This window comes from Pantherophis guttatus, chromosome 5 (assembly GCF_059756535.1).
Source record: "Pantherophis guttatus breed Tessera chromosome 5, ASM5975653v1, whole genome shotgun sequence".
NCBI classification, from domain to species: Eukaryota; Metazoa; Chordata; class Lepidosauria; order Squamata; family Colubridae; genus Pantherophis; species Pantherophis guttatus.
Genome location: NC_142067.1, coordinates 65,633,766 through 65,658,706, shown reverse-complemented (window position 1 = coordinate 65,658,706; position 24,941 = coordinate 65,633,766). Strand labels below are relative to the sequence as shown.

The window sequence follows — 24,941 nt, the reverse complement described above, 5'->3', positions numbered from 1 at the left end:
TCTTCAGTGCATTCTAGTTCTTTCTTTGCCTCCTCAGATTTCGATTTTCCATGCAAATTTATAATCATTTCTTTTATTTCCAAACACATCATCTTTATCAGTTCATTAAGTTTCTTTTCCATTTTATTCTTTCCGGGTTGAATTATTCCAGTTTTAAATTGCATTAAGGTCCTTCTTCTATAATCATCAAAGTCTGTCCGCTTGTAGGCAAAACGTATCCTCCTTAGTTCTTGCCAGTTATCTTTTTTTAAAAGTTCAAGGTTTTAAAAGTAAAACAATTCTATGTCATGCTCTTCCTTCTCCTGCAGATGTCTCTCTATAATCCACAGTTCCACTCGTCTAATTAACAAATCACCATTTTATTTGTAATCCACATCCGTGTTTACTGAGTCATAAAAGAGAAAAAAATCCAGTTTTCACATCTTCTTTCATCTTTATATATCAGTTTATAATCCCATCCAAATTGAATCTAAATTCCAGATTTACATTTTCATTTGTCAATCACTTTTAATTCTTTATTCGGGTTCTTCTATGGTGGGCTTGTCATTCTCACTTTCTCTTTCCATCTGCCATCTACCCCCGCTGCTATTTAGCCACAATTTCCATACCAGGGTAATTTTAATAATAGTTTAGTAGATAAAAATATTTAGAGTTTTCTTTTTATTGTCTGTGGGTTAGCCGATCACTCACCCAACACCAGCACTCTGTCCAAATCTTCCCTCCTGCACATCGCTTGCTCCAGAGGCTCCAGCTTCATGGCGATTCACTCTGATCACCACCCCCCATCACCGGCTCAGAGAGAGTTTCTCAGGCTATCCAAGGGAGGACTTGCCTGTCCCTCTTTAGACACCAAGCTGCCTCTCTTTCTTCACTGTCCCTACAGGACAGTTTTGGTCCTAAGACCCCCTGGTGACGGTTCGTCTGGCTGGATTTTGCTGAGCTTGTCGGAGCCCGACATTTTCCCAGCCAGTAACACTGCACTGCTTCCAGATTCTCCCATCTGAACTATCAGGACTGAGGGGGTGTTTGTTGTGGGGAGACAATATCATTGTTGAGAAATGATATTCTGGAAATGTTACATGAGGGACACCCAGGGATAGTTAAAATGAAGGCATTAGCTAGGAGTTATGTTTGGTGGCTGGGCATGGACAAGGAAATAGAAAAATGGGTAGCGACATGCACACCCTGCCAAGAATCTCAGCCACCACCACACGCAGCACCCACACACGATTGGGAAAGCCCTAAGACACCATGGTCCTGCATACACATTGATTTTGCAGGACCCTGCCAGGGAAACACATTTTTAATCACTGTTGATGCATATTCTAAATGGCTAGAAGTAAATCTCATGTCATTGAACAGAATAGAAGCAGTCATCTGAGTTCTACGGAGACTATTCATAACACATGGGTTGCCCAATTTAGTAGTCTCTGATAATGGGCCACAATTTACTGCCAATCAATTTGAAATGTTCCTAGCTAGCCAGGGGACTAGCACTGTCCATGCTGGGAAAGCCGTCCACTAATGGAAAAGTGGAACAGATGGTGAGAATGACCAAGGAAACACTAGCTAGATTGGGCCCCGGGGACATCCAAGCAAAAATAGACAAATTACTAAGCATACAACACATAACTCCCAGTGCAACCATGCACAGAAGTCCCGCAGAACTATTGATGGGGAGGAAGCTGAGATCCAACTTAGACAGACTACATCCCCAATACAAGATAGAAAATCCAATAGACTCAACTAGTAAATATAGACAGTTCCAAGTGGGGGATAAGGTGTATGCGAAGAATTTTAGCAGAAACCCCCTATGGGTTTTGGTGAAAATAATTCAAATCATGGGTCTGTTATCATACAGAATAGAAACAGAGGATGGCCAAGGGTGGAAAAGACACATAAACCAACTCAGAGGCTGAATAGTTAGAAGCAAACAGGAGACACAAGAGGAAGCACAGGAGCAAGAAAGGAGACACTACATGGAAACCACAGAAACAGACCAAGCCCTACACAATACACAAGCAAACGCACAACAACAACACTCAAACCCGAATAGGTTATAGGCACTTATCTGAGGTCCAACAATGAGTCCCTGAAGTCAGAGACAGTCCACCAGTCCAGCAGGGGAATGAAGAAATAAATATCCAAAAAGATAGGCCCACGCCAATAGCCGAGTTCGAGAGAATTCCAGGAGTACCCACAGGAGAGACACAGAACCCAACCTCTGTCTGCAAAGTCGCTGAATCAACTGAACTGTGCAGGTCACGTCGTGTCCAAAAGTGACCCGCCTACTTGCATGATTACATTGTCTGAACAGAGCCTGATTGGTCGGTTCCAGCCTAAAGGGGAGGAATAGATGGGCCACAACACTTAACACTCCTCCCCTCTAGGGTGGCACTGACCAATCAGGCTCTGTTCAGACAATGTAATCACGCAAGTAGGCAGGTCGCTTTTGGGCATGACTTGACCTGCACAGTTCAGTTGAATAGATGGGTACAGGAACCAATCAGGAGCCAGTAGATAGAGCAGGAAAATTCAATGTGCATCAGTGGCTGAAGCTGCGGACAGCTCCGTTTTAAAAAGGGCTGCCACGGCTCAGATTGCCATTGCTGTACTAGAGCTGAATAAAGCTGTTTGCACTGCCAGACGTGTCCTGTGTCCTCTGTCTGCGCTCAGTATTCAACAAGTGAATTGATGCCATTCATGTTTAGTGATAGCATCTTTATTTCATCTTCCATCCTATTATTTGTCTGTTGGTCTTAGTCCTCTCCTTGCTCTGTTCTTGGTTTGTGCTCTAGTTCTGGCTCCTTCTCTTGCCTGACGTTCTATTTCCTTCTGATCTCTTGTATCTTGTTCCGTGATTTTTTCCTCAGATATCTGATCTTCCTGGCTTTTACTTTCTCCTTCCTCTCTACTATCTTGTTCATCCTCACCATTTATATAATGGTTGAAGAATTCCTGTGCTTTTTCCAAGGTGTCAATCCGGAATTTCTTCTCTTGCCATGTTATAAAATCCCCTCTAAGATGAGCCATCAAAACATAACTCTATATTTTTTACAGCTGAGTGGAGACGAAGTGGTAACATCATCTTTGTTCTCTTATTCTTCTGTTTCAACACTATAATCTCTTTTCCTTTATACATTGGGGGGGGGGTGTTTTACTGTATCTTGTTTTACTGTATACTTCATCTCTGGTTTTCTTTCTCACAAATTTCACAAGAACTTCTCTCAGGAATTTATGCCTCCATGCATAGTTCGTATGGATCCTGTATGCTTCATCAATTTCGTTTTCCAGCTCCTGTTTACTTTTTTGCAGTGGTTCCGCTAGATGTTCAGCTGTCAGTTAAGGGAGTTCTTCTTCTTTGCTTTCCAGAATGTTTTGAAAAAGGAGGTAAAACATTGATTTTTCCATCTCCAGATTCACTATAGCTTCTTCTAATTCCCTATGTTCTGCCACCATTCTATTTGTTACTATATCTAATTTTTTCCATATGCTCTGTTTTAACCTCTAACATCTTTATCTTTTGTTCATTTTTAGTTATCATCTCTTGCATTGTGCCAATTTCATCATCTAGCTTATGTATCTCCCCCTTAACTTCTCCCATATCATTTTTAATGTCTTCGTGATCATTTGTCATAACCTCCTGCATTTTGAGCACCGTTTCCTGTATTGCCAATAGAGTTGACTGCATATTCTGTAGATTAACGGTAGAGCCAGATTTTTTGCCTCCTAACATAGCTTCCACAGATCTGTTGTGGCTCACCAGCGGCTTGCGCGAATTGTTGCTGATCCCGATGATGAGGAGACTGGTGTGGTGTCACGCCAGCAGCCTGTGCAGCCGGCGCTCGAGTCGGACAGTGAGGAGGCTGAAGAAGATGTGGTGCCAGAGGCAGGGATTCAGCCAGGCCCTTCAGAACCTCCAGAGGCTCCTTTAAGTGAAGAGGATGAAGTGGAGGAACCTCTTCTCAATGCACAAGCATGCAGAGCTGCCAAAAGGCAGGAATGGTTACTCAGGAGGAGGTCTCCTTGAGAGTAAGGTTTGGGGCTAATTGGCCACACCCTTAGCCTATTTAAGTTTGCACACAGCTTCTAAAAAGCTGCAGAAAACAACGCATGTTCTCTCGATGATCATTGAATCTGGATTTTCTTTGCAAACCTTGCTTCTGGGCTTTTTGCCAACTCTTGTAAGACTTTATCTTTCTGTGGAATTTCTGGCAGGTTGTTAAGGACATTTTAGTTAACAGCCTGTATTTGTAAAAAACTACGTTTGTAAGTAAATTGAGTTTGGTTTATAGTTTGTGTGTGCTGCATTCTCTGGGATCCGTAGCTGGGGCAGAACAAGATCTTGATCCTGAGGGGGAAGCTGTTATTGAAGTTATTCCCCCCTCCCTATTTTAGTGACTGTGGTAGTTGTGCTTGTCATTTTAATATTTTTAAAGAAATTTTTCCGCAGTATCATATAATCAACCATATTCTTCTATTCCTCTCTTTCAATCTCTATCCTTCCTTAATTCCTCTAAATTCTTTCCATACAATTGTTATAATACCTTCTGTTAATCTCTTGATATAGGCATTGGTTGATTTATTGCCAATTTCTAACAATTAATTAATTGATAAATAATTAATAATAAATAATTCTTAAATGCACTCCTTTCTTAAAGTTCAATTACAACTATCAGCCTTAAGTATATTACTATATATATACTACAGTGTTATATAGATATTATAAAAAGGGAACTTACAATTATGTTCAATAGTTATACTTCTGACTTAATGTCCCGATAATCTCCAATACTGTTTGTCTTATGATTGAATAAAAATATATAAATATGCAGATCTAAATATATATAACTGTGTCTGAGTATAAAGGTCAGCAAAAGTTAATATAGCTTATAAATGTTTCAGTAAATATATAGGTATAGATCTATAAATATTCCAATAAATATATATAAATATACAATTATAAATATTTCAGTGAGTATATAAGTATAGATATATTAATATATAAATATTTCAATATACCTTATATATATTTCTTTTCTTTTAATAGGCCTTTATGTGTATTTCTCTTTAGCCAGGTTCTTCCTATGTAAACCAAGATTTTTAAGCAGCCCTAGTTCAGTGAAATCACAATCCACTAGTTTCTAGGCTTTTTTCAGGCAGCCAGCAAGCACCCTGCTGCCCATTGGGAGACTAAGGAGACTATATATACACTAAGGAGACTATATATACATATATATATGTATTTCTCCTTAGCCAGGTTCTTCCTACATAAACCAAGATTTATATGCAGCCCTAATTCAGTGAAATCACAATCCACTAGTTATTAGGCTTTTTTCAGGCAGCCAGCAAGCACCCTGCTGCCCATTGGGAGACTAAGGAGACTAAGATAGATCTATTTCGGACTTATTAGTCCACATCAGTTAACCACACCCTCATCCCATGTATCCTCCTTGTAAAGGTACAGTATTTGTTTTCTTTTCTTTTTTTTCGTAGGACTTTATGCATATTTCTCTTTAGCCAGGTTCTTCCTATGTGAACCAAGATTTTTATGCAGCCCTTCTTTTGCCATTCTCAGGGTGGATTTCTTCTGTCTATATCCAGAGGGCTCCTCTTGCCAAACAGGAGGTTGCACTACTCCCCGATCAAACTCCGAGGAAACCCCTCTACCTCACCGATCTCTCCAAGATCCAAGCTGCCCGTAGAAGCCTCAAAACACAAAAAATCAGGTATGAACAAGCGGAGCCCCGCCGGAAGTCCACAAAATTATTTTTTAATATTCCGATCTCCAGTGGTTAGAAGGTAAATATGTATAGTTCAACAGTTATTTCCGTTCATTTCAATATTTATTGCCAAGTTGCAAAAAATCACTATCATCAGCAGATGGCGCTCTTTATTTCACTCTGCTGCCTCTCTGCTTTTATTTTGACTCTGCTGCCACTCAGCTTTTATTTTGCCAAGTCCAATTTATTTCTCTTGCTTAGTTTAACTTATAACTCTGTTACTTATGGCAAATTAATTGAAGAAAAGGTAGGTTTATAGTTCCAGCATCTTAATATGCCTTCTTAATATCACACCTTTTGTTTTGGGGATTCCATTTCCAACTTAATTTTCTTTTTAAAGATATATTTACTTCTTTAAATTTCCAATATGCTTTTTCACAATAGTTACATGCCGCTGTAACAAATTGTTCTAAAAGGTATTCCCCTTAAATTTTTTGGGGGGTCCGGCTTCAGCTGTAAATCTTTTCTTACCCAGATGACAAACCATTCACCATTTCACTCCTCCTGCACAAACTTATTGTTTCTGGCTGTTCCCTGGCTTCATGTCAGCCATTTTAACTGCCGCTGCTCCTAGTCTTCAGATGAGGAGGCTTCCGGTTGAACTTCCAGCAACTTTGGAAGCAAGATCCATGACCTCCGTGGGTCCGTTCCGAGCTCTCCCTGTCAGGGGCTTCATTTGAAGCCATAGCCACCTTGGAGGGGTGGTGAAGCAAAGGGGGACCACCTTGTAGGTTGAGGGGAGCTGCATCTCCCCTCCCTGGCCCTGTCTGTCCTTACATATACATACCAGCCATTCACTTGAACTCTGTCTGCATTACTGTTTCATTTATAGTTTTTGATATGGAGCTGCCAAGTTAACATAGGACTGCAGAAGCTTCTGTTGCCAAATATTTCTCAAGTAGTGAAAATTACCCCCTGCAAATGGCTATAGTAGTCAGCAGTCAAACTGAGATATCTCTGAATCTCTTAATATGATTTGGGATGATATGAATAATTTAATGTGATGAGCTGGCTAAAATGAAGAAAAAGGGAGGCCCCTTTACACCAATTGGATTGCCAGTTTTGATCTGTTTTCTGTGCTCTGTCTGACCTGAAGCAAGGCAAGGTGAATAGTTGAACAGAAAGCCTTCAGCTTTTAACAATTGTCTCCTTCAAAAAGCTTCAAGTCTGTGAATTATTTATTAGTGATTCAGTATGTCTCTTCTGTTTTCAGGAGACACTGACCAAACAAGAATGGATTCTAATTTATTGCTTAACATCAGGGAGACAAATCAAATTAATTTTTTTAAGAACAGAGAATAAAAATGCCTGTTTTAAAATTTGAAATCCTAACTAATGCCACCAAATGAATATTTACTGACCAAGTGCCATAAAGATACTTTAAAAATGCAGCATTCTTTCACATTTAATCTAAAATGCTTGCAAGATCAGAGACCATGAAGGACCCCTCAATCTAAAATACATTTTATTGAAATTAACAATGTAGGATAGATAGCTGACTGTACACTTCCTAAGTTGTTTTGTTTATCTAGGGATATCTTCTCCTAGTTGTTTCTGTGTATCCAATTCAGGTAGGCAGGTCGGGCATGCTACAGATTCTATCAAGGAATATTGGGAATCAGAAAATGGTCCTTCTCTGCCATAGCTAGAAACTTTTATTTACTGTTAATCGTCTGATATACATGTCAGTCCACTTAGGTTGGATTTTTTTCTGTTCATTATTACTTTTTTTCTTTTTATTGATTTAATTTGTTATTGCTTATTGGGTTTTTTGTTTTTTTTCCTTTCAACATTTGTGGGTTTTTTAAAAAAAACTTGTCATGACATAAAATAAAATTAATAATAACCATGAAAACTGTTTATGTCCCTGCCATATGTTAACTAATAAATGCTTTACTTTAGAATCCATAAGTCAACTTTAAGTCCCACACAAATATTACATTTTTTAAATATTTCCAATTTTGGCAGGATTCCCAACAGCTGATATGTGAAAGATTTTATGTCAAGACTTTGCAATTTTTATGTGGGATATTAGACATTATTTACAACTGAAATGTTTAGACATATTTGGATATGATGAAAATGTGCAAACACAGTCAGGCTATTACATTAATTATGAGCTTGCAGAGAACATCTCATGTCAAGTAGCCAATACTTCAGCAGTCAGTAGTGCTGAGAAAAAAGCAGGCGATTATGTAGAACAGTGATGAAAGAAAATGAAGAACCCATTTTATAACAAATTGCTGATACTTCTTAGCATGAAACAAAACATACTACTTTATGAGTGAAATCTCTGTATGATTATATATATATTTAATTATACATTGTTATGGATTTCATTTTTAAGTGATGTGTTTTGTTTTCTGCTAATAATAGAAAAATGCCCAAAGACTATTGTTTTCAATCCACAAAGCTTACCTGCTACTCTTCTGCTACTCTTCTGGAATTACAATGGCTCAAAAGCATTTTTCTGCTTTTGAGCCATTGGTTCTTTTTCAGTTTTAAAGATTATTTCAGTGCTCTGAAACAAGAGATAAACTTTTAGATACCAGATGGATACATATCTATAAAGAAAAATATTTGTAGTTCAGGGTTGAAATGAGGGCTCCTTGGTGCTCTCTGACCTTGGCTGTTTTCTTGCAGACATTTTATTATCCAAACTAGGTAACATCATCAGTGCTGCAAGCCCCTCAGATACATATCTACTTAGTAGTAAATTCCATTTAGTTTAGTGGTTTTGTTTTCCAGTTTGCATAGGACTGTTGCCTAAGATGGATTTGTCTAGCAAGCATCCTGGGGTAGAAAGTAAAGTTTATAACAAACACAGCCACATTACACTTATATATTTATAAACTTAAGAATATATATTTTCTTAAATTTCTCCCTATATGTCTGTGTGTATATGGGTGTGTGTATATATATAACTCTGTGAAGATCTCAATATATGATCACAAAAAATTGTCAAAAAAAGATATCAAGAATTCTTTAAATTACAGTTTAAAGATCCATTGTCAATTAATATCATCAATATTTCATAGATAACGACAAGTTTCTAATATCCTGTTTCAAGAATATATCAACAGAAGCTTGTGTAAGTTTTTATCAAGTCTCAAGTTTGATTTCAAGTTTGAATTGTTTCCAGAAACAATTAAAATGCACCTTGTCCAGAAGGCATTAATGCGAAGTATTGTATGGGATTGCAGATAGTGTGCGTATCCATGCACATGTGTGTGTGTGTGTGTGCGTGTGCGTGTGCGTGTGGATAGATTGATAGTAGATAGTAGATGGATGATAGATAGATAGATAGATAGATAGATAGATAGATAGATAGATAGACGTAGACACACATACATATATACAATACATACATATAGATGAGATAGACAGACAGACATATAAACATATCTACTTAGCAGTAAATTCCATTTAGTTCAGTGGTTTTGTTTTCTAGTCTGCACAGGACTGTAGTCTAAGATGGATTTGCAAGCATCCTGAGGTAGAAAGTAAAGTATACATATATCTATATATAAATGTAAAGATGTCTTCAGATTTTACTCTGCTAGTTGTGACCTACTGTAGGGGTGTTCATCTCCATTTCAAGGCCATTGAGACAGCACTGTCCAAAGACATTTCCATGGTCATGTGGCCAGCATGACATCATAGAGTGTTGTTATCTTCCCACCTAAGTAGTACCTATTTATCTACTTGCATTTGTATGGTTTTAAACTGATAGGTTGGCAGGAGCTCACCCTGTCATGTGTAGCTCAAGTTTCAAACCTGGGCTGCCAGTTTTCCAGGTGACAAGTCCAGCATCTTAATTGCTGAGCAACCATACCATCATCCTCCCCCCCCCTCTCTCTCCTGTCATCCATCCATCCATCCATCCATCCATCCATCCATCCATCCATCTATCTATCTCTGTAAGAACTTTAGATAATTACATATAAATACTAGCTAAACTTATCTTCCTTTGTTAATATTTACTAACCTAAGGAGATAAAAAGAATAATTACAGGAAGGCAAAAAAAGCAGCGGGAATGTCAGATCTGTCATAGCTCAGACATCTATCTGCCCTGTGCTTTGATTTACCTTTGGGGGAATGTGTAAGGGGAGAGGGCCATCTGTTTTGCCTCAGTTCTGAAGCCCCCTAAAAGAAGTGCCTGGGAACAGTTCCTTATCTCCTTCCCAAGATGACCGTTTCCACAACATCTTTGCACCTGTGGATTGGCTTATTCAACATCAGACTGAGGGGAGGGGTTTCTAACTCCTTTATCCTAATGGAATTGCCTAAGGGGAACTTAAAGCCTACTTTGCTTTTGTCTTGCAATCACTTCCTTTCAATAAAAGATTCCTTATGAAATGCTGCTATCTCAAGAGTTTGTACTTTCTTGAAAGGAAGAGCCTTGGTAGTACAGGGGTTTAAGGCACCCTGTTATTAAGCTGGTTATTAAGACCAGCTGCCTGCAATTACTGCAGGGTTCGAATCTCGCCAAGGCTCAAGGTTGACTCAGCCTTCCATCCTTTCTAAGGTAGGTGAAATGAGGACCCAGTTTGTGGGGGCAATAAGCTGACTTTGTATAAATATACAAAAGGATGAAGGCTATTGCTGAGCACATTGTAAGCCGCCCTGAGTCTTCAGAGAAGGACGGCATATAAATCAAATTTTTTAAAAAAAATTCATAGGGATTAAGAATCAGGTTTAAATTCAGGCCCCCAGTGGGAGGGAACTGGTCTTCGTTGTGATATAATGAACATTCTGGTAAAATCTGTTCTTGAATGGAAGTTTTCACTGGGTGAGGAAGGTGGGAGACGGGGAACTCGTAACTATATCCCTCAGCTTGGAGCTTGTAAACCAACTTCATCATTGGGGAAGGACAGGAAGTCCAGGACCATGTTGTACTTGGTGTAGCTTGTTCTGTCTTGTAGGTAGCGGAGGTTCCATCCAGAAATGATGCCATCTAAACTGCCAAAAATGTTCTCTACCAGCCAAGGAAAAATGGCATAAAGTTCCTTGGCAGGAAAACCTTCAATAATTGTTGTGAGATCATGCCACCTCTGAGCAAAAGGCTTGGTCAGACAGTCAGCCTTTAAATTAGCCAGCAGGTAGCTGGGCAGAGGGAAAGGTGGTGTGGCCAGCTCGGGGTTCTTGGTGTGATGCGGCGTGACCCTCATGGTGGAGGAGTGGTGGCCAGCCCTCTGCGGCATATGGGGGAAACCTTGAATGGGGAGTAGAGGCAAGACCTTACAGCAGTGGTTCTCAACCTTTCTAATGCCGCGACCCTTTAATACAGTTCTTCACGTTGTGGTGATCCCCAACCAGGGGTGGGTTCTAAATTATTTTACTACCGGTTCTGTGGGCGTGGCTTATTTTGTGGGCGTGGCTTGGAGGTCATGTGACTGGGTGGGCGTGGCTAGCTGGTCATGTGACCGGATGGCCATGGCTATGTGTATAGGGACTACTTAGAGGGCTGAAAAAAGTGATTTCTGACAGGTCCTCGCACTTTTGACTGGTCCTCACACTTACGACCTTCCTCACATTTATGCCTGTGCAGCATTCTTAACAGCCATGTCACTCATTTCACAACTGCTTCTCTTCACCATGGTGATAAGATAGGGCAAAAAATGTAAAATGTGAGGACAGTCGTAAGTTCGAGGACTGGTCAAAAGTGCGAGGACCAGTCAAAAATAACTTTTTCAGCCCTCTGAGTAGTCCATGTGCACAAAAGGACTACCCAGAAGGCTGAAAAAAGTGATTTCTGACAGGTCCTCACACTTTTGACCGGTCTTCGCACTTATGACTGGTCATCATTTATGCCCATGGTAGCATTCTTAACAACCGTGTCACTCATTTCATCACTGCTTCTCTTCACCATGGTGACAAGATAAGGCAAAAACGTAAAATGTGAGGACAGTCGTAAGTTCGAGGACTGGTCAAAAGTGCGAGGACCAGTCAAAAATAACTTTTTCAGCCCTCTGAGTAGTCCATAGGCATAAAAGGATACAGCAATAGAGAGGGATGAAGGAAGGGAAGGGAAATTAGAGTTGGAGGGAGGGTAAGAGAGGGAGGAAGAGAGGAGGAGAAGGAGAAAGGAAGAGGAAGTAGGGAGGAGAAGAAGAGCGGGGGAAGAGAAAGTAAGAAGGAAAGAAAAGAGAGAGGTGGTAGGTTGGGGAGAAGGATTGCTGTACAATAAAAAAGCTGAAAGGGAAGAAAGGCAACCCCAAACAAATATAAAGATATTAAGATAAAGAATGAATGGTTAAACTTTAAAGAATAAAAGAGAACAAATATGAATAAATAGCAATAATTAGAAACACACATACAAACATACAATGTATTTTCTTTGAACAGAGTATTTGGCCGGTTCACAAATTTAAACAGTGTTTAGTCATTTCAATTAAATTTACAATTTCTATATTTCCTTTTTGCCATATTTATTCCTCATCTATTTTTTTAAAAAACCAATATTACCCTTCATCCTCATCTGTTATCTTAATCAAATTCAATTTTTCCCTTCTATTCTATATTATACCCCTTCACATTGTCATCTATTTTTATATCCATCCTCACATTGGTTAATTATGTAATTATGTAATACAGTTGTTTAATACAAATTCAACATTTTAATATAAATCAATTAGTTATATAACTATCTTTTTGTATATTAATCAATATGAACATTGAATATTCCAATTATTTCCATGCAATCCAATTTCTTACAAATCAATTAATTATATTTACCAATAATAATAAACCAAATAATTTCCCCCATATATTCCTCCAAACCACAACTTAACCATTTCTGCTTTCAATACAATATGCAATTAATAGTATTTCAATTATTACAATTCCCTAGTTAAAATAGAGCTTTTTTTCTTTTGTGTTTTAAAATCTTGAACCTCCTCTTTTGCCCTAAATTTCTCATTGTTTGCAGTTTTGCACCTACCTTTTTTGGTGAGGAAAAAGAAAAAGAAATCTCTCTCTGCCTCATTTTGTCACATTGCAGCAAAGACCCTGCTTTACTTTCAGTTTCACTTTTTCAGCATAGCTAGGGGAAAAAAATCTGCTCCAGTTCTTTGCAGCTAGCAACAGAGAACAGACCCCTGCGCAAAACAGCTGAGAGCAAATCAGCTGAGAGTTGGGAGGCCGATCTAATCAACTTGTGGTAATTAACCTATGCTGAAGCTGAAAGGGGCTGTTTTTTCTATTTCTGCAGGCACCGATCTACTCATTTGTGTTCTTTTAACACTGATCAGCTGTAGGGCAGCCCTTTGAAGCCCCGCGGCAAGAATTTAAACAGGTTTTTTCCCTCTAGCCATCAGCTGGGACTCAGGAGGCAGCAATAGATTGGGAGTGGGCGGGATAAGCGAACAGCGAACGGCGATCCGGCAGAGGGTGAGGGTGAGTGAAGGCACAGGGGGGAGGCAATAGAGGGCTTTGGTGACCCCTGTGAAATGGCCGTTCGACCCCCAAAGGGGTCGCAACCCCCAGGTTGAGAACTGCTGCCTTACAGCAACAATAATATTGGGTTTCTATAGCTCCACACAGGGTTGTTGTTGTTGTTGTTGTTGTTGTTTTGCTACCATCTAAAGTTTCGGGAGTCCATGCTTTCTTGAACAGGAAGGAGAGGCGAGACTTTACATAAAGCAGGCTCTGCAAAAGTGGTCAACCCAGAGAAGCAAATTCATTCTACTGAGGGCACCCTGCAAATAATGTCTGAATAGAGTGGCAAGCAAGGGGAGGCAGAATACTGGGTTGAGACCTCTACCACCACCCAGCCAGATGCCAGTTCAACCTGCCCCATCAAAGGCATCGAAGCTCTTCTGGAAGGCTCCACAAAGCTCAGGTGGTCAATCAGAGTGGGGAAGAAAGACAACTGGGATGGCAGAAACAGAGGAGTCATCCTTACCCACAGCAGCCAACAACTGGGCTGGAAACGTGAGCTGGAAGCCCTGTCAGACCAAGAAGAGCAACCAGCCAGGGATGATCAACTCAAAAGACATGTCATGCAAGCTTTTGAGAACCTCTAAGTCTGGGGGGAGCTGCATCCTCGCCAGAGGGAGGGTGAGGCTGCAGTGGCAGCTAAGGGAGCCAGTACCATCACCCCAGACCCAATGGCTACAAACCCAGCCAATGATAACTTCATTGGCTGTATAGTATAGTATACTATAGGCTGTATACTATAGGCTCTATAGTATAGTATACTAACTTTGGGAGTATAGTATGATGGCAACCCACAACTGGGGTTCTTCCTGGTGCATGTCCTCACATACATGTAAGAGTACCGGCAGGATTTCCAAACCCAGGGTGCCCGAGTCTGAGTTGTCACCTTGGCCTTAGAAGGGGTGGCGGCCTGATGGATGGTGTGCCTCCAAAATGCCAAAGCTCCTGAGCTGAGAAATTTTAACTGGTTTATGATCGCTTTTCACCGCTGGTTCGATGACCTCCTGGAGGACTGGAAAGCCCACAACTGCATCAGAACCATGAAACAGGGCTACCGGCTGGTGGCTGAATACACCGAGGAATTCCAAGTCCTCGCCTGCAGGGTAGACTGGCTGGAAGACATCCTAGTGTGCTGTTTCAGGGATGGCCTGAACAATGACCTCCACCAGGCCTGCCTAGCCAAAGGGGCTACAAACTGCCTACATGAATGGTATATCCTAGCCGAAGAAGTAGAGATCGACCTGGCAAGGAACCAGTACCGGGCCAGGACAGCTTGGAAGAGATCCCCATCCCAGGAGAAGCAGGAGGTATCCAAGCCACAAACCACCCTAGCACTGAGATCATCCACCTGTTTCAAGTGCGGGAAGGAAGGTCACCATGCAGTTGAATGCTGTTGGAAAACCCCTGCCAGGAAACCTGAACACTTGTCAGGTGGAAAGCCTGCTAAAACCAACCCATGCAGAAAAGACAACGCACTGAGAAGTGGAGAGGCTGTAGAGGCTCGCAAAGTTGGGGAAAGGGACTCCGGCATCACCAGGGAAGGACCCAGCCTGTCCAAAAGTGACCCTGAAGATGACCCACTGGTAAGTGAACCAATTGAACCGCTCACCCTACCCCTAAAACTATTCATCCCCAGTGGGAGAAAAAGAGTAAAACTCTTAGCCCAACTCTGGTGTTTAGTGAAGAGGGCTCCGATGAGCTCCCCCATCCCACAGACTGCTCCATCAAAATCCTCCCAGGTGCCGAACTACCAAAACCCAAGATGTATAGCATGTCCCCCAGAGAACTCAAGGAATTGAGGATCTTCATAGATAAGAACCTGGCTAGGGGTTTCATTGAACCAACGCGACCAAAAATTGCCATCTCAGTGCTGTTCCAAGAAAAAAAGATGGGTCTTTATGCTTATGTGTAGATTATAGAAATTTAAACAATGCAAGCGTAGAAAATGTGTACCCCCTTTCCCTCATGAAGGACATGCTAGCCCACCTCTCCAAGGGGAAAATCTTTTCAAAACTGGACCTAAGAGAGGCTTACTACTGAATCAGGATTAGGGAAGGGGACAAATGGAAAACAGCTTTTAACACCCCCTTAGGGTGCTATCAATTCAAAGTGCTCCCATTTGGACTACAAGGCGCTGCCTCTGTGTTCGTGCAACTCATAAATGAGGTGCTCCATGAGCACCTATACAAAGGGATTCTGGTGTGTTTAGATGACATTTTAATATACACCAAAACCAAAATTGAGCACATAAAACTTGTCTGGGCGGTCCTAAACAAGTTCCGCGCTGCTAAGCTTTATGAAAAACTGTCTAAATGTGAATTCCACCAGGATTAGACAGACTACCTGGGATACCAAATATCCCATGAGGGCATGGAGATGGACCAAGGGAAAGTGCAAGCAGTGATTGACTGGGCCCCTCCCCGCACGCGCAAGCAACTGCAGAGTTTCCTGGGGTTTGCAAACTTCTATTGACAATTTATCCCAGCTTTTGTGCAAATTGCACTCCTCATCACTAACCTTTTGAAAACAAAAGTGGGGACAAGCCACAGCTGAAACAGCCCCTAAACTGGACTATGTAATGCCAGGCGGAATTTGAGAAACTGAAACAATTATTCTCAGCTGAACCCATCCTAAAGCACCCAGACTCAGAAAAACCTTTTGTCATACAGGAAGACCACAGAGACATGGCTGTTGGGGCCATTCTACTCCAAGAAAATGAACAGGGCCAACTACAACCCTGTGCCTACACATCTAAAAAAATTAACAGACACTGAACAAAGATGGGCTATCTGGGAGAAAGAGGCATATGCAATACAATGGGCTCTCCTTACCTGGAGACATTTCCTAGAGAGAAACAAAATCCCTTTCAAGGTGTGGACTGATCATAAAAATCTGGAGGCCCTTAAGACCCTGTGGAAACGCTCCCCAAAACAAGTGCTCTGGGCTCAATATTTTAAGCGTTTTGACTTCAGCCTCAAATATTTTCCTGGGGGAAAGAATTTTCTAGCAGGCGCACTGTCCAGAAAACCATAATATAATAGTGGAAAACCTGAAATGATCAAACCTCTGCTCCCAGCCTCCCAGCTGGCAGCCAAACAGGATCCCAAGCCAAACAGGACCTTCTAACAGACAATGCCAATGTTCAGGAGTTTAAACAAGCCCTACTTAATGATGATTGGTTCCAAGCCCATAAAAATACCTGTTTGCTTAAAGATGACCTGGTTTGGGTAGGGGGAAAATTATACATTCCAGCTAGCCAGAGTCTTCCTCTCATGAAGGTATGCCATGACTCCAAACTGGCTGGCCACTTCAGGTTTGTAAAAACCCTGCACCTTATAAAAAGACAATTCTGTTGTCCATCCCTTAAGAAAGACATAGAGAACTACGTTGTCAGTTGCCCTGCTTGCGCAGCAGCTAAAAGAAGGCAGGAAAAAAACCCTAGACTCTTACAAACCATGGCCGAGCCTGCAGAACCCTGGAGAGAGATCTCTATGGATTTTATTGTAGAGCTGCCAGAAAGTGGGGGGGAATACCGTCATTTGGTCATAACGGACCTGTTCTCCAAGCAGGCCCATTTTATCTCCTGCCAAAGAATTCCCACTGCCAAGGCACTTGTCAAAATGTTCCAACAGCCCATTTATTGATTGCATGGGCCCTCACAAAGGATAATATCTGATCGGGGGGGGGGGGGTTCAGTTCACTTCAAAGTTCTGGAAAGCTTTTCTGGGCCTCCTGGCCAGGGCCTAAGCTCCTCCCACCATCTGACCACAAAGAGACTGAACAGTGTTCTAGAACAATATTTGAGATGTTTTATTAATTATCAGCAAGATAACGGGACAGACCTCCTGCCCTTTGCATACAAGTGAGGCTAGGGCCACTTTTAAAGCTCAAGCCGATCAAAAAAGAACAGAGCCAAAACCTTTCAAAATAGGCAATAAGGTCTGCTTATCCACCAAATTCAGTCCACCAAATACAGTCCTTGCAATCCACCAAATAGTTGGGACCTAAGTTCATAGGACCTTTCCCTATCATTAGGATCATTAACCCAGTAACCATGGAATTACTCCTCCCTAAACACTTAAGCAGGTCCATCCAGTGTTTCTCTGCAACCAACTGAAGCCAGAAATTATCTCGCCTCTAAGGCCACCTGCAGATGTTCCTTCGACTCCGATTATGATTGAGGGGAAATAACACTTTGAGATCAAGGAAATCCTAGACTCTCACACACACCACGGCTCCATGCAATATTTAGTAGCCTAGAAGCATTTAACCCCCTCCCAGAATGAGTGGGTGGCTAAAAAACATTTTAGAGCTCCTGCATTACTAAAGAAATTCCACTTGCGGTACCCTGACAAACCCAACTAACTAACATTGCTTCTCTTTTTGTTTCCTTTACAGGTGGACCTTTCATTTTTTTTGGGGGGGTGGGGGCAGCATGTCAGATCCCTACCATGATACTACCATTTCTGTGGGGAGGGGGCCTGGATCCCTTTATTCACTTATTGCCCTCTTCCTGTTTCCTGCATATCCTGTAATCCCTTAGTTTATAACCCTAGCTCTGACACCTATCTGCCCTGTACTTTGATTACCTTTGGAGGAATGTGTAAGGGGGGAAGGGCCATCTGTTTTGCCTCAGTTCTGAAGCCTCCTGAAAGAAGCGCCTGGGAACAGTTCCTTATCTCCTTCCCAGGACAGTGATTTCCACATCTTCACACCTGTGGATTGGCTCATTCAACAGCAGACTGAGGGGAGGGGTTTCTAACTCCTTTATCCTAACAGAATTGCCTAATGGAAACTTAGAGCTTGCTTTGCTTTTGTCTTGCAATCACTTCCTTTCAATAAAAGATTACTTGTGAAATGCTGCTATCTCAAGAGTTCATACTTTCTTGAACAGGGAGTAGAGGCAGGACCTTACAGGGAATGGGAGTGACTTCTATCTTCCTGCTGGCTTTTCCATTAACTTTGCTTGTGGGCAAGATGGATGGGTACATTGGAAATCACAATCATGTGGCTGTGGTGGTACTGCAGTGGTAACATGCTTTTGAATACAACGGGGGGGGAGCCTTAAAATTTCAATTACACAAGAGTAATGTATCACATATTTTCTATACATGCTTTCATTTAGTGAATTTGAGGTACCTTGATTTTAAAAATGTTGCCCTATGATGTACCATTTTGGCTAATTGACAAAAAGAAGAGTTTTACTAATATGTATATGTATATCAGAGGTGGGTTGCAGCAGGTTTGGGCCAGTTCTGGAGAACCGCTAACGGAAATTTTGAGTAGTTCGGAGAACTGGTAGTAAAAATTCTGACTGGCCCTGCCCCCATCTATTCTCTGCCTCCCAAGTCCCAGCTGATCAGGAGGAAAAGAGGATTTTGCAGTAACTTTTCCCTGGAGGGGGGTGGGAATGGAGATTTTACAGTTTCCTTCCCCTGGAGTGGGGTGGGAATGGAGATTTTACAGTATCCTTCCCCTGCCATGCCCACCAAGCCACACCCTCGAAGCCATGCCACGCCCACCAAGCCACACCCACAGAACCGGTAGTAAAAAAAATTTAAACCCACCACTGATGTATATGTGTATGTGTATCTGCGTGTGTATACACATACATACACACACAACAATGTCAGCATTAGAGTGTATATTCTAAGTCATAAAACATAAAATATTCACAATAGGAAACAGTATGCAAAATAATAAAAATGAAGAGAAATGATAGATAGATGATAGATAGATAGATAGATAGATAGATAGATAGATAGATAGACAGACAGACAGACAGACAGACAGACAGACAGACAGACAGACAGATGATAGATGGGTGTATATATTGTAGATATAATGTGGATATATATCTAGATCTAGAATAGGAAGGACAGTGAGACTGGAATCCTAAAACATATATTGTCCTGTCTAGATTCCAGAGCCGTAATTATGTCATAAAATTGAGTTCAAGCCACTCAAAATAAAAATTTCCAATAGTTCTTTTATTCTTGTGTTATTCAGACAAAAAGCAAAGCAAGTGTGCAATTACAGTAAGTGTAATTAGTTCTTTATATTTGTACATATACTTGTCTAATTTCAACGTTATCTTACTACAATAAGCTATGCCCAACAAGGCTATTCAAATAACTATGTCCAACAAGGCTGTTCAGGTTACTATGCCCAACTGGGCTACTCAAGTTGCTGTAAGTATTGTTGCCCAACTAGGCTACATATTCACACAATACTCACATACACTCTCAACACAGGTGATCAGCAGTGGTGGGATTCAGCTGGTCTGGCTGGTTTGGGCAAACCGGTTGTAAAAATTGTGGCTGGCCCTGCCCACCCCACCCTGCCCACCCTGCCCTGTCCAGTCATTATTTCTGGCGTATCCCAAGATGGCGGCGGTCGGCTGAGCTCCGCTGAGGAGATGGAGAGGTCGCTGGTGTCAGGGGTCTTCGGGAGCCGCTTTAACTATCTCCGGCTCCAGTCCCAATGAGGGGAATGCCCGCCCTGCCTGCTGAGGGCTTTTTCGCCCTCTGGAATATCAGGGCAGGGTGGGACACACTGTTTGAAGCCACCGCGGGAGATGGGGCGGCGGCCTGCTAAAAACAGCTGTTTCCGGCTTGTCAGCGCCGGGAGGAGTGGAAGCCGGAGCGTTCGGCGGCGGTCGGCGTTGCTATGCGGCGGCGGCGGCTTGGAGGTGCCCTTCATCCCTTCGCCCCTCAGGGATCTCTGGATCGTTCTCCGGATGTTTTTCGGGGGTCCTGGAGGCGCCATGGGGAGCCCAGGGTGCCGGTTGCGAGCCGGCGGCGGCAGTGGTGACGGCGGCGGCGGCGGAAGGCAATGGCAGCCACGGATCATCCGGCTGAGGAAAGAGCTTGCAGCAGGTGGATGGGGGAATACGGACAGCCTTGCCCTCAGGATTACGATCTGCTCTTTTTTGAGCCTTGACCCCTGTTATCCGGGGTTTGTTTGTCATCAGAGCTGAGACTGGGGATTTGGGGAGTTTGGGACAGGAGAGGCGGGAGGCTGACCAGGGCTCTATTGGTCGCCTTGGGTGGCTTCTCCTCCCCCCTTCTTCCCCCAGGTATGGGTGGGTGTTGGCCTTTGATAGCCACCCACCCTTGGACTTGGACTGGGTTTTTTGTCTGCTATCCCTACTCTCGCCCCAGGGAAGAACTTGTGCCTGTGGGATTATCATCATTGTCTTTAATAACTTTACAAATTGCTGGCTTCTTGTACGACCCCAAACTGGAGGAGAACTGGGCCAAATGGTGTGCAGGTACTGAGGGGGCTGTTTGTCATCCGCCAGATGAAAGGATGGACTATTGTGACTTTATCATCGATGTCATCTGCCCCAGGCACTGTGAGAGGGTGACTGGGATAATTATCCTTCAGACGTGGGGGAATGTCACTGGCCCCTTTCACTGTCGTGAGAGGGCAGTGAACCAGCTCCTGATATGAAGATCTACTTTGACCCAGTATTATTGGATGATCTGGTGAAGCCCTGACCAGTTGACTCTCCATCTCTGTTTTGTGCGATGTTTACGGCTGCTGACCTGCTTGCGCTGCGAGACTCCCCCCTCTCGCAGGTTTGGCCCTTCTCACTATCGAGGGCCTACCTTGATGACGGATTTTGGAATCCCGAGAGGTGGCATGCGGCGAGGAGGGGGTTGTGGGGTTTTTGGGGGAAATTTTTAGATAAGGTTTTAAAGGTTTCTGGGAGGGGGGTGGGTTCGGTGGGTTTCATTTCATTTCATTTATTATTTCATTTATTAGATTTCTATACCGCCCTACTCCCGAAGGACTCAGGGCGGTGCACAGCCAAACAATAAAAACACATACAATACAAAATTTAAAAAATAGAATAAAATCAAATTAAATAATTTTGGCCCCGACAAATTTAAAACCCCAAACTTTTAAAACCAATTTAAAATTGAATATATAAATACTAAAAGATGTTTAAAATTTTAAAAATCTTTTATAAAAGAGGGGGAAAAATTAGGCCAGGCCGGCCTGGTGAAATAGTAAGGTCTTTAAGGCGCGGCGGAAGGTGCGCAGATCTGGGATTCTCCGTATCTCTGGGGGGAGCTCGTTCCAGATAGTAGGTGCCCCCACAGAGAAGGCTCTCCCCCTGGGGGCCGCCAGTCGGCATTGTTTGGCTGACGGCACCCGGAGGAGCCCCTCTCTATGGGAGCGTACCGGCCGGTGGGAGGCTATTGGTGGTAGTAGGCGGTCCCGCAAGTACCCAGGTCCTAAGCCATGGAGCGCTTTAAAGGTGGTAACCAAAACCTTGAAGCGCATCCGGAAGACCACCGGGAGCCAGTGCAGCTCGCGCAGGAGAGGTGTTACATGGGAACGCCATGTCGCTCCCATTACCACCCGCGCGGCCGCACTCTGCGCCAGTTGGAGCCTCCGGGTGCTCCTCAAGGGGAGCCCCATGTAGAGAGCATTGCAATAGTCCAGGCGGGAGGTGACAAGGGCATGAGTGACTGTGCGTAAAGAGTCCCGATCCAGAAAGGGACGCAACTGGCGAATCAGGCGAACCTGATGAAAAATCCTCCCGGTCACGGCCGTCAAGTGCTCTTCTAAAGACAGCCGTGAATCCAGGAGGACGCCCAAGTTGCGAGCCCTCTCCGTGGGGGCCAATGATTCACCCCCAATAGTCAGTGATGGCGTCAACTGACTATATCGGGACGTCGGAAACCACAGCCACTCAGTCTTGGATGGGTTGAGCCTGAGCCTGTTCCTCCCCATCCAGATCCGTACGGCCTCCAGGCACCGGGACATCACTTCAAGGGCATCGTTGGGGTGATCCGGGGTGGAGATGTACAGCTGGGTGTCGTCAGCGTACTGATGGTACTCCACCCCGAAACCACGGATGATCTCGCGCAGCGGCTTCACATAAATGTTGAACAGGAGAGGCGAGAGGACCGACCCTTGCGGCACCCCACATATGAGGGGCCTCGGGGTCGACCTCTGTCCCCCTGTCAACACAGACTGCGACCGGTCAGAGAGAAAGGAGGAGAACCACCGCAACACAGTGCCTCCCACCCCCAACTCTTCCAACCGGTGCAGCATGATACCATGGTCGATGGTATCAAAAGCCGCTGAGAGATCTAACAGGACCAGGACAGAGGAGCACCCCCTGTCCCGAGCCCTCCAGAGATCATCAACCAACGCGACCAATGCCGTTTCCGTGCTGTACCTGGGCCTGAAGCCCGACTGGAACGGATCCAGATACGTCGTTTCATCCAGGTGCTGGGGGAGCTGTTGCGCGACCACACTCTCAACAACCTTTGCAACAAAGCGAAGATTGGAGACTGGACGATAATTTACCAACATTGCCGGGTCCAGGGAAGGCTTCTTGAGGAGAGGCCTCACCACCGCCTCTTTCAAGGTGGCGGGAAAGTCACCCTCACTCAACGAAGCATTTATAATCCCCTGGAGCCAGCCTCGTGTCACTTCCCGGGAAGCCAGTACTAGCCAGGAAGGACACGGGTCCAATAAACAAGTGGTCGCGTTCAGTCTACCCAGAATCCTGTCCACGTCCTCAGGGGTCACAGGATCAAACTCATCCCAGATAACATTCTCAAGACCTGCCCCTGTCTCTCCCCCTGAGACTACCCAGTCAGAGTCCAAATCTTCCCGAATCTGAGTGATTTTGTCATACAGATACTGAACAAAATCCTGGGCTCTACCCTCCAAGGGGTCCTCCCGCGCTTCCTGGTGGAGCAGGGAGCGGGTCACCCTAAAAAGGGCGGCCGGGCGATTATCTGATGACGCAATAAGAGCAGCAAAATAGCTACATTTCGCTGCTTTTATCGCCACTAAGTAATTCCTAATGTGGGATCTTACTAGTGTCTGGTCAGATTCAAGAAGACTGGCCCTCCAACTACTCTCTAGGCATCTTTTCCGGCGCTTCAACTCCCTCAGCTCCTCAGTAAACCAAGGAGCCAATTGAGATCAGCGCCGGGTCAGAGGCCGCAAAGGCACGACCCGATCCAGAGCACCAGCAGCCGCCCTATCCCAGGCGGCCACCAGGTCTCCAGTCGAGGCGTGTGCCAGAACCTCAGGAAATGGCCCAAGCTCCGTCTGGAATCTGTCAGATTCCATCAGGCGCCTGGGGCGGAACCATCTTACCGGCTCCGCCTCCCTGCGGCGGGGTGCAGCGGTTCGAAAGTCGAGACGAAGGAGAGAGTGATCTGACCATGACAAGGGTTCAGTAACTATATCCCCTATATCAAGATCCCTCAACCACTGTCCAGAGACAAAAACCAGATCCAGCGTGTTTCCCCCTGTGTGGGTAGGGCCATGAATTAACTGGGTCAGGTCCATAGCTGTCATGGAAGCCATGAACTCCCGAGCCATCTCTGACGTCTCGCCCACGGACGGCAGGTTGAAATCCCCCATGACCATAACCTTAGGGGTATCAACCGCCACCGCGGCGATGACATTGAGTAGCTCGGGCAGGGCTGTTGCCACGTGGCAGGGAGCCAGGTACGTGATCTCGTCCGCTCACCTGGCATAGCCGCTGCTGGTCTCTTGTCTGCCTCTCTGGCTTGCCTTGACCACACAGTTTCTGAGGGCCAGCCAGCTTGCCTGCCTTTGGCTACATCCCACACGGTGCTCTCCACATGGCCCAGCTGAGCTGCCCTGATCTGTCTGGGTGAGTGACTGCAAGCAGCAAGGCCCGAATCCTGGCCTAGCTGCCTCCCACATTGCCCAGCACACTTGCCTGCCTTCCCTACAGTTCTCGAGGCCCAGTGCGCTTGTTTGCTGCCATTGCCTCATTGCTTGCCACTGGCAAGCAATGGATGCTGCAGAGACAGATTTCCTACATACCATTCCGAATCCCTTCCCCCTTCCTCTGCCCTTAGGCCAACAAAATAAAAGCCCATCTCAAGATAGCAAAGAATTAGAGCCATGGGGAGGAAAGGTACATTGATCTCTATCTCTCTCTAGGACCGGCCTTGGAAAAGCCTGCCCTCACAATTGGACTCTCTTTCTCCCAGCGTTCATGGGAGAACCCAACATTTTTAAGAATTAGAGCCACAGGGAGGAAAGGGACACTGAGGCCACCAGCGGGCTTGTTAATGTATGAAATATGCTGGTGCTAAGATCCAGGGTTCCTCGCATAAAAATCTTTATCATTTTAACAATCAATATTTCATATATATTCCTCAATCCTAAAACCTATTACCTCAAATCTATATTTTACTTCTCTTAAATGAAATCTAATATCTGTAGTCAAACATTTCCAAAAAGTCAGTAATTTATGTTTTCCACCAACAGGTCTTTTCTCTTTGTGCCCCAAAAGTTCTCAGCCGCTGTTAAGGCAGGGGCAGACTAATTGTAATTCAGAGTTTATGGGCAGTTCCTGCCTGGGTTGATGTCCACTCACCCGGCATGCAAACTCCCAGCTCCACTCCCCGCTTCTCCTCTTCTCCTCCTGCACATTCTTGTATCCCGGTTGCTGCGGTCTCAGGGCAGCCACCATGGCTGCTGTTCCACCACCACCAGCGCAGAGGGCAAGCCTCCGACCCCGAGGAACCTTCCCGTTCCTTTCGGCCATCTGAGGAGTCCCTCTCTATCCCCCTGTCCCTACAGGACAGAGTAGGTCCAAAGACCTACTGGCGGGGGCTTGGCAGACGGGATTTTTGCAGGGCTCCAAAGAGCCCGCTAATTCTCCGTCTGTATCCCTGCGGCGCCAACCAGAAGTCCCC

General features: G+C 44.1%; 1 protein-coding gene across 2 annotated transcripts in view; it reads left to right on the top strand.

The window, feature by feature from the left end:
• Window positions 1–24,941, top strand: part of LOC148113430 (uncharacterized) — an 80,999-nt gene that overhangs the window by 13,922 nt on the left and 42,136 nt on the right. For both annotated transcript variants that reach the window (XR_015728233.1, XM_087871302.1), the window contains exon 3: window positions 5,579–5,729. Coding sequence is in view for 1 of the 2 variants with exons in the window: in XM_087871302.1 (XP_087727428.1) it covers window positions 5,579–5,729 (151 nt within the window). In the remaining variant the exon portion in view is untranslated. The remainder of the gene's footprint in view (window positions 1–5,578; window positions 5,730–24,941) is intronic.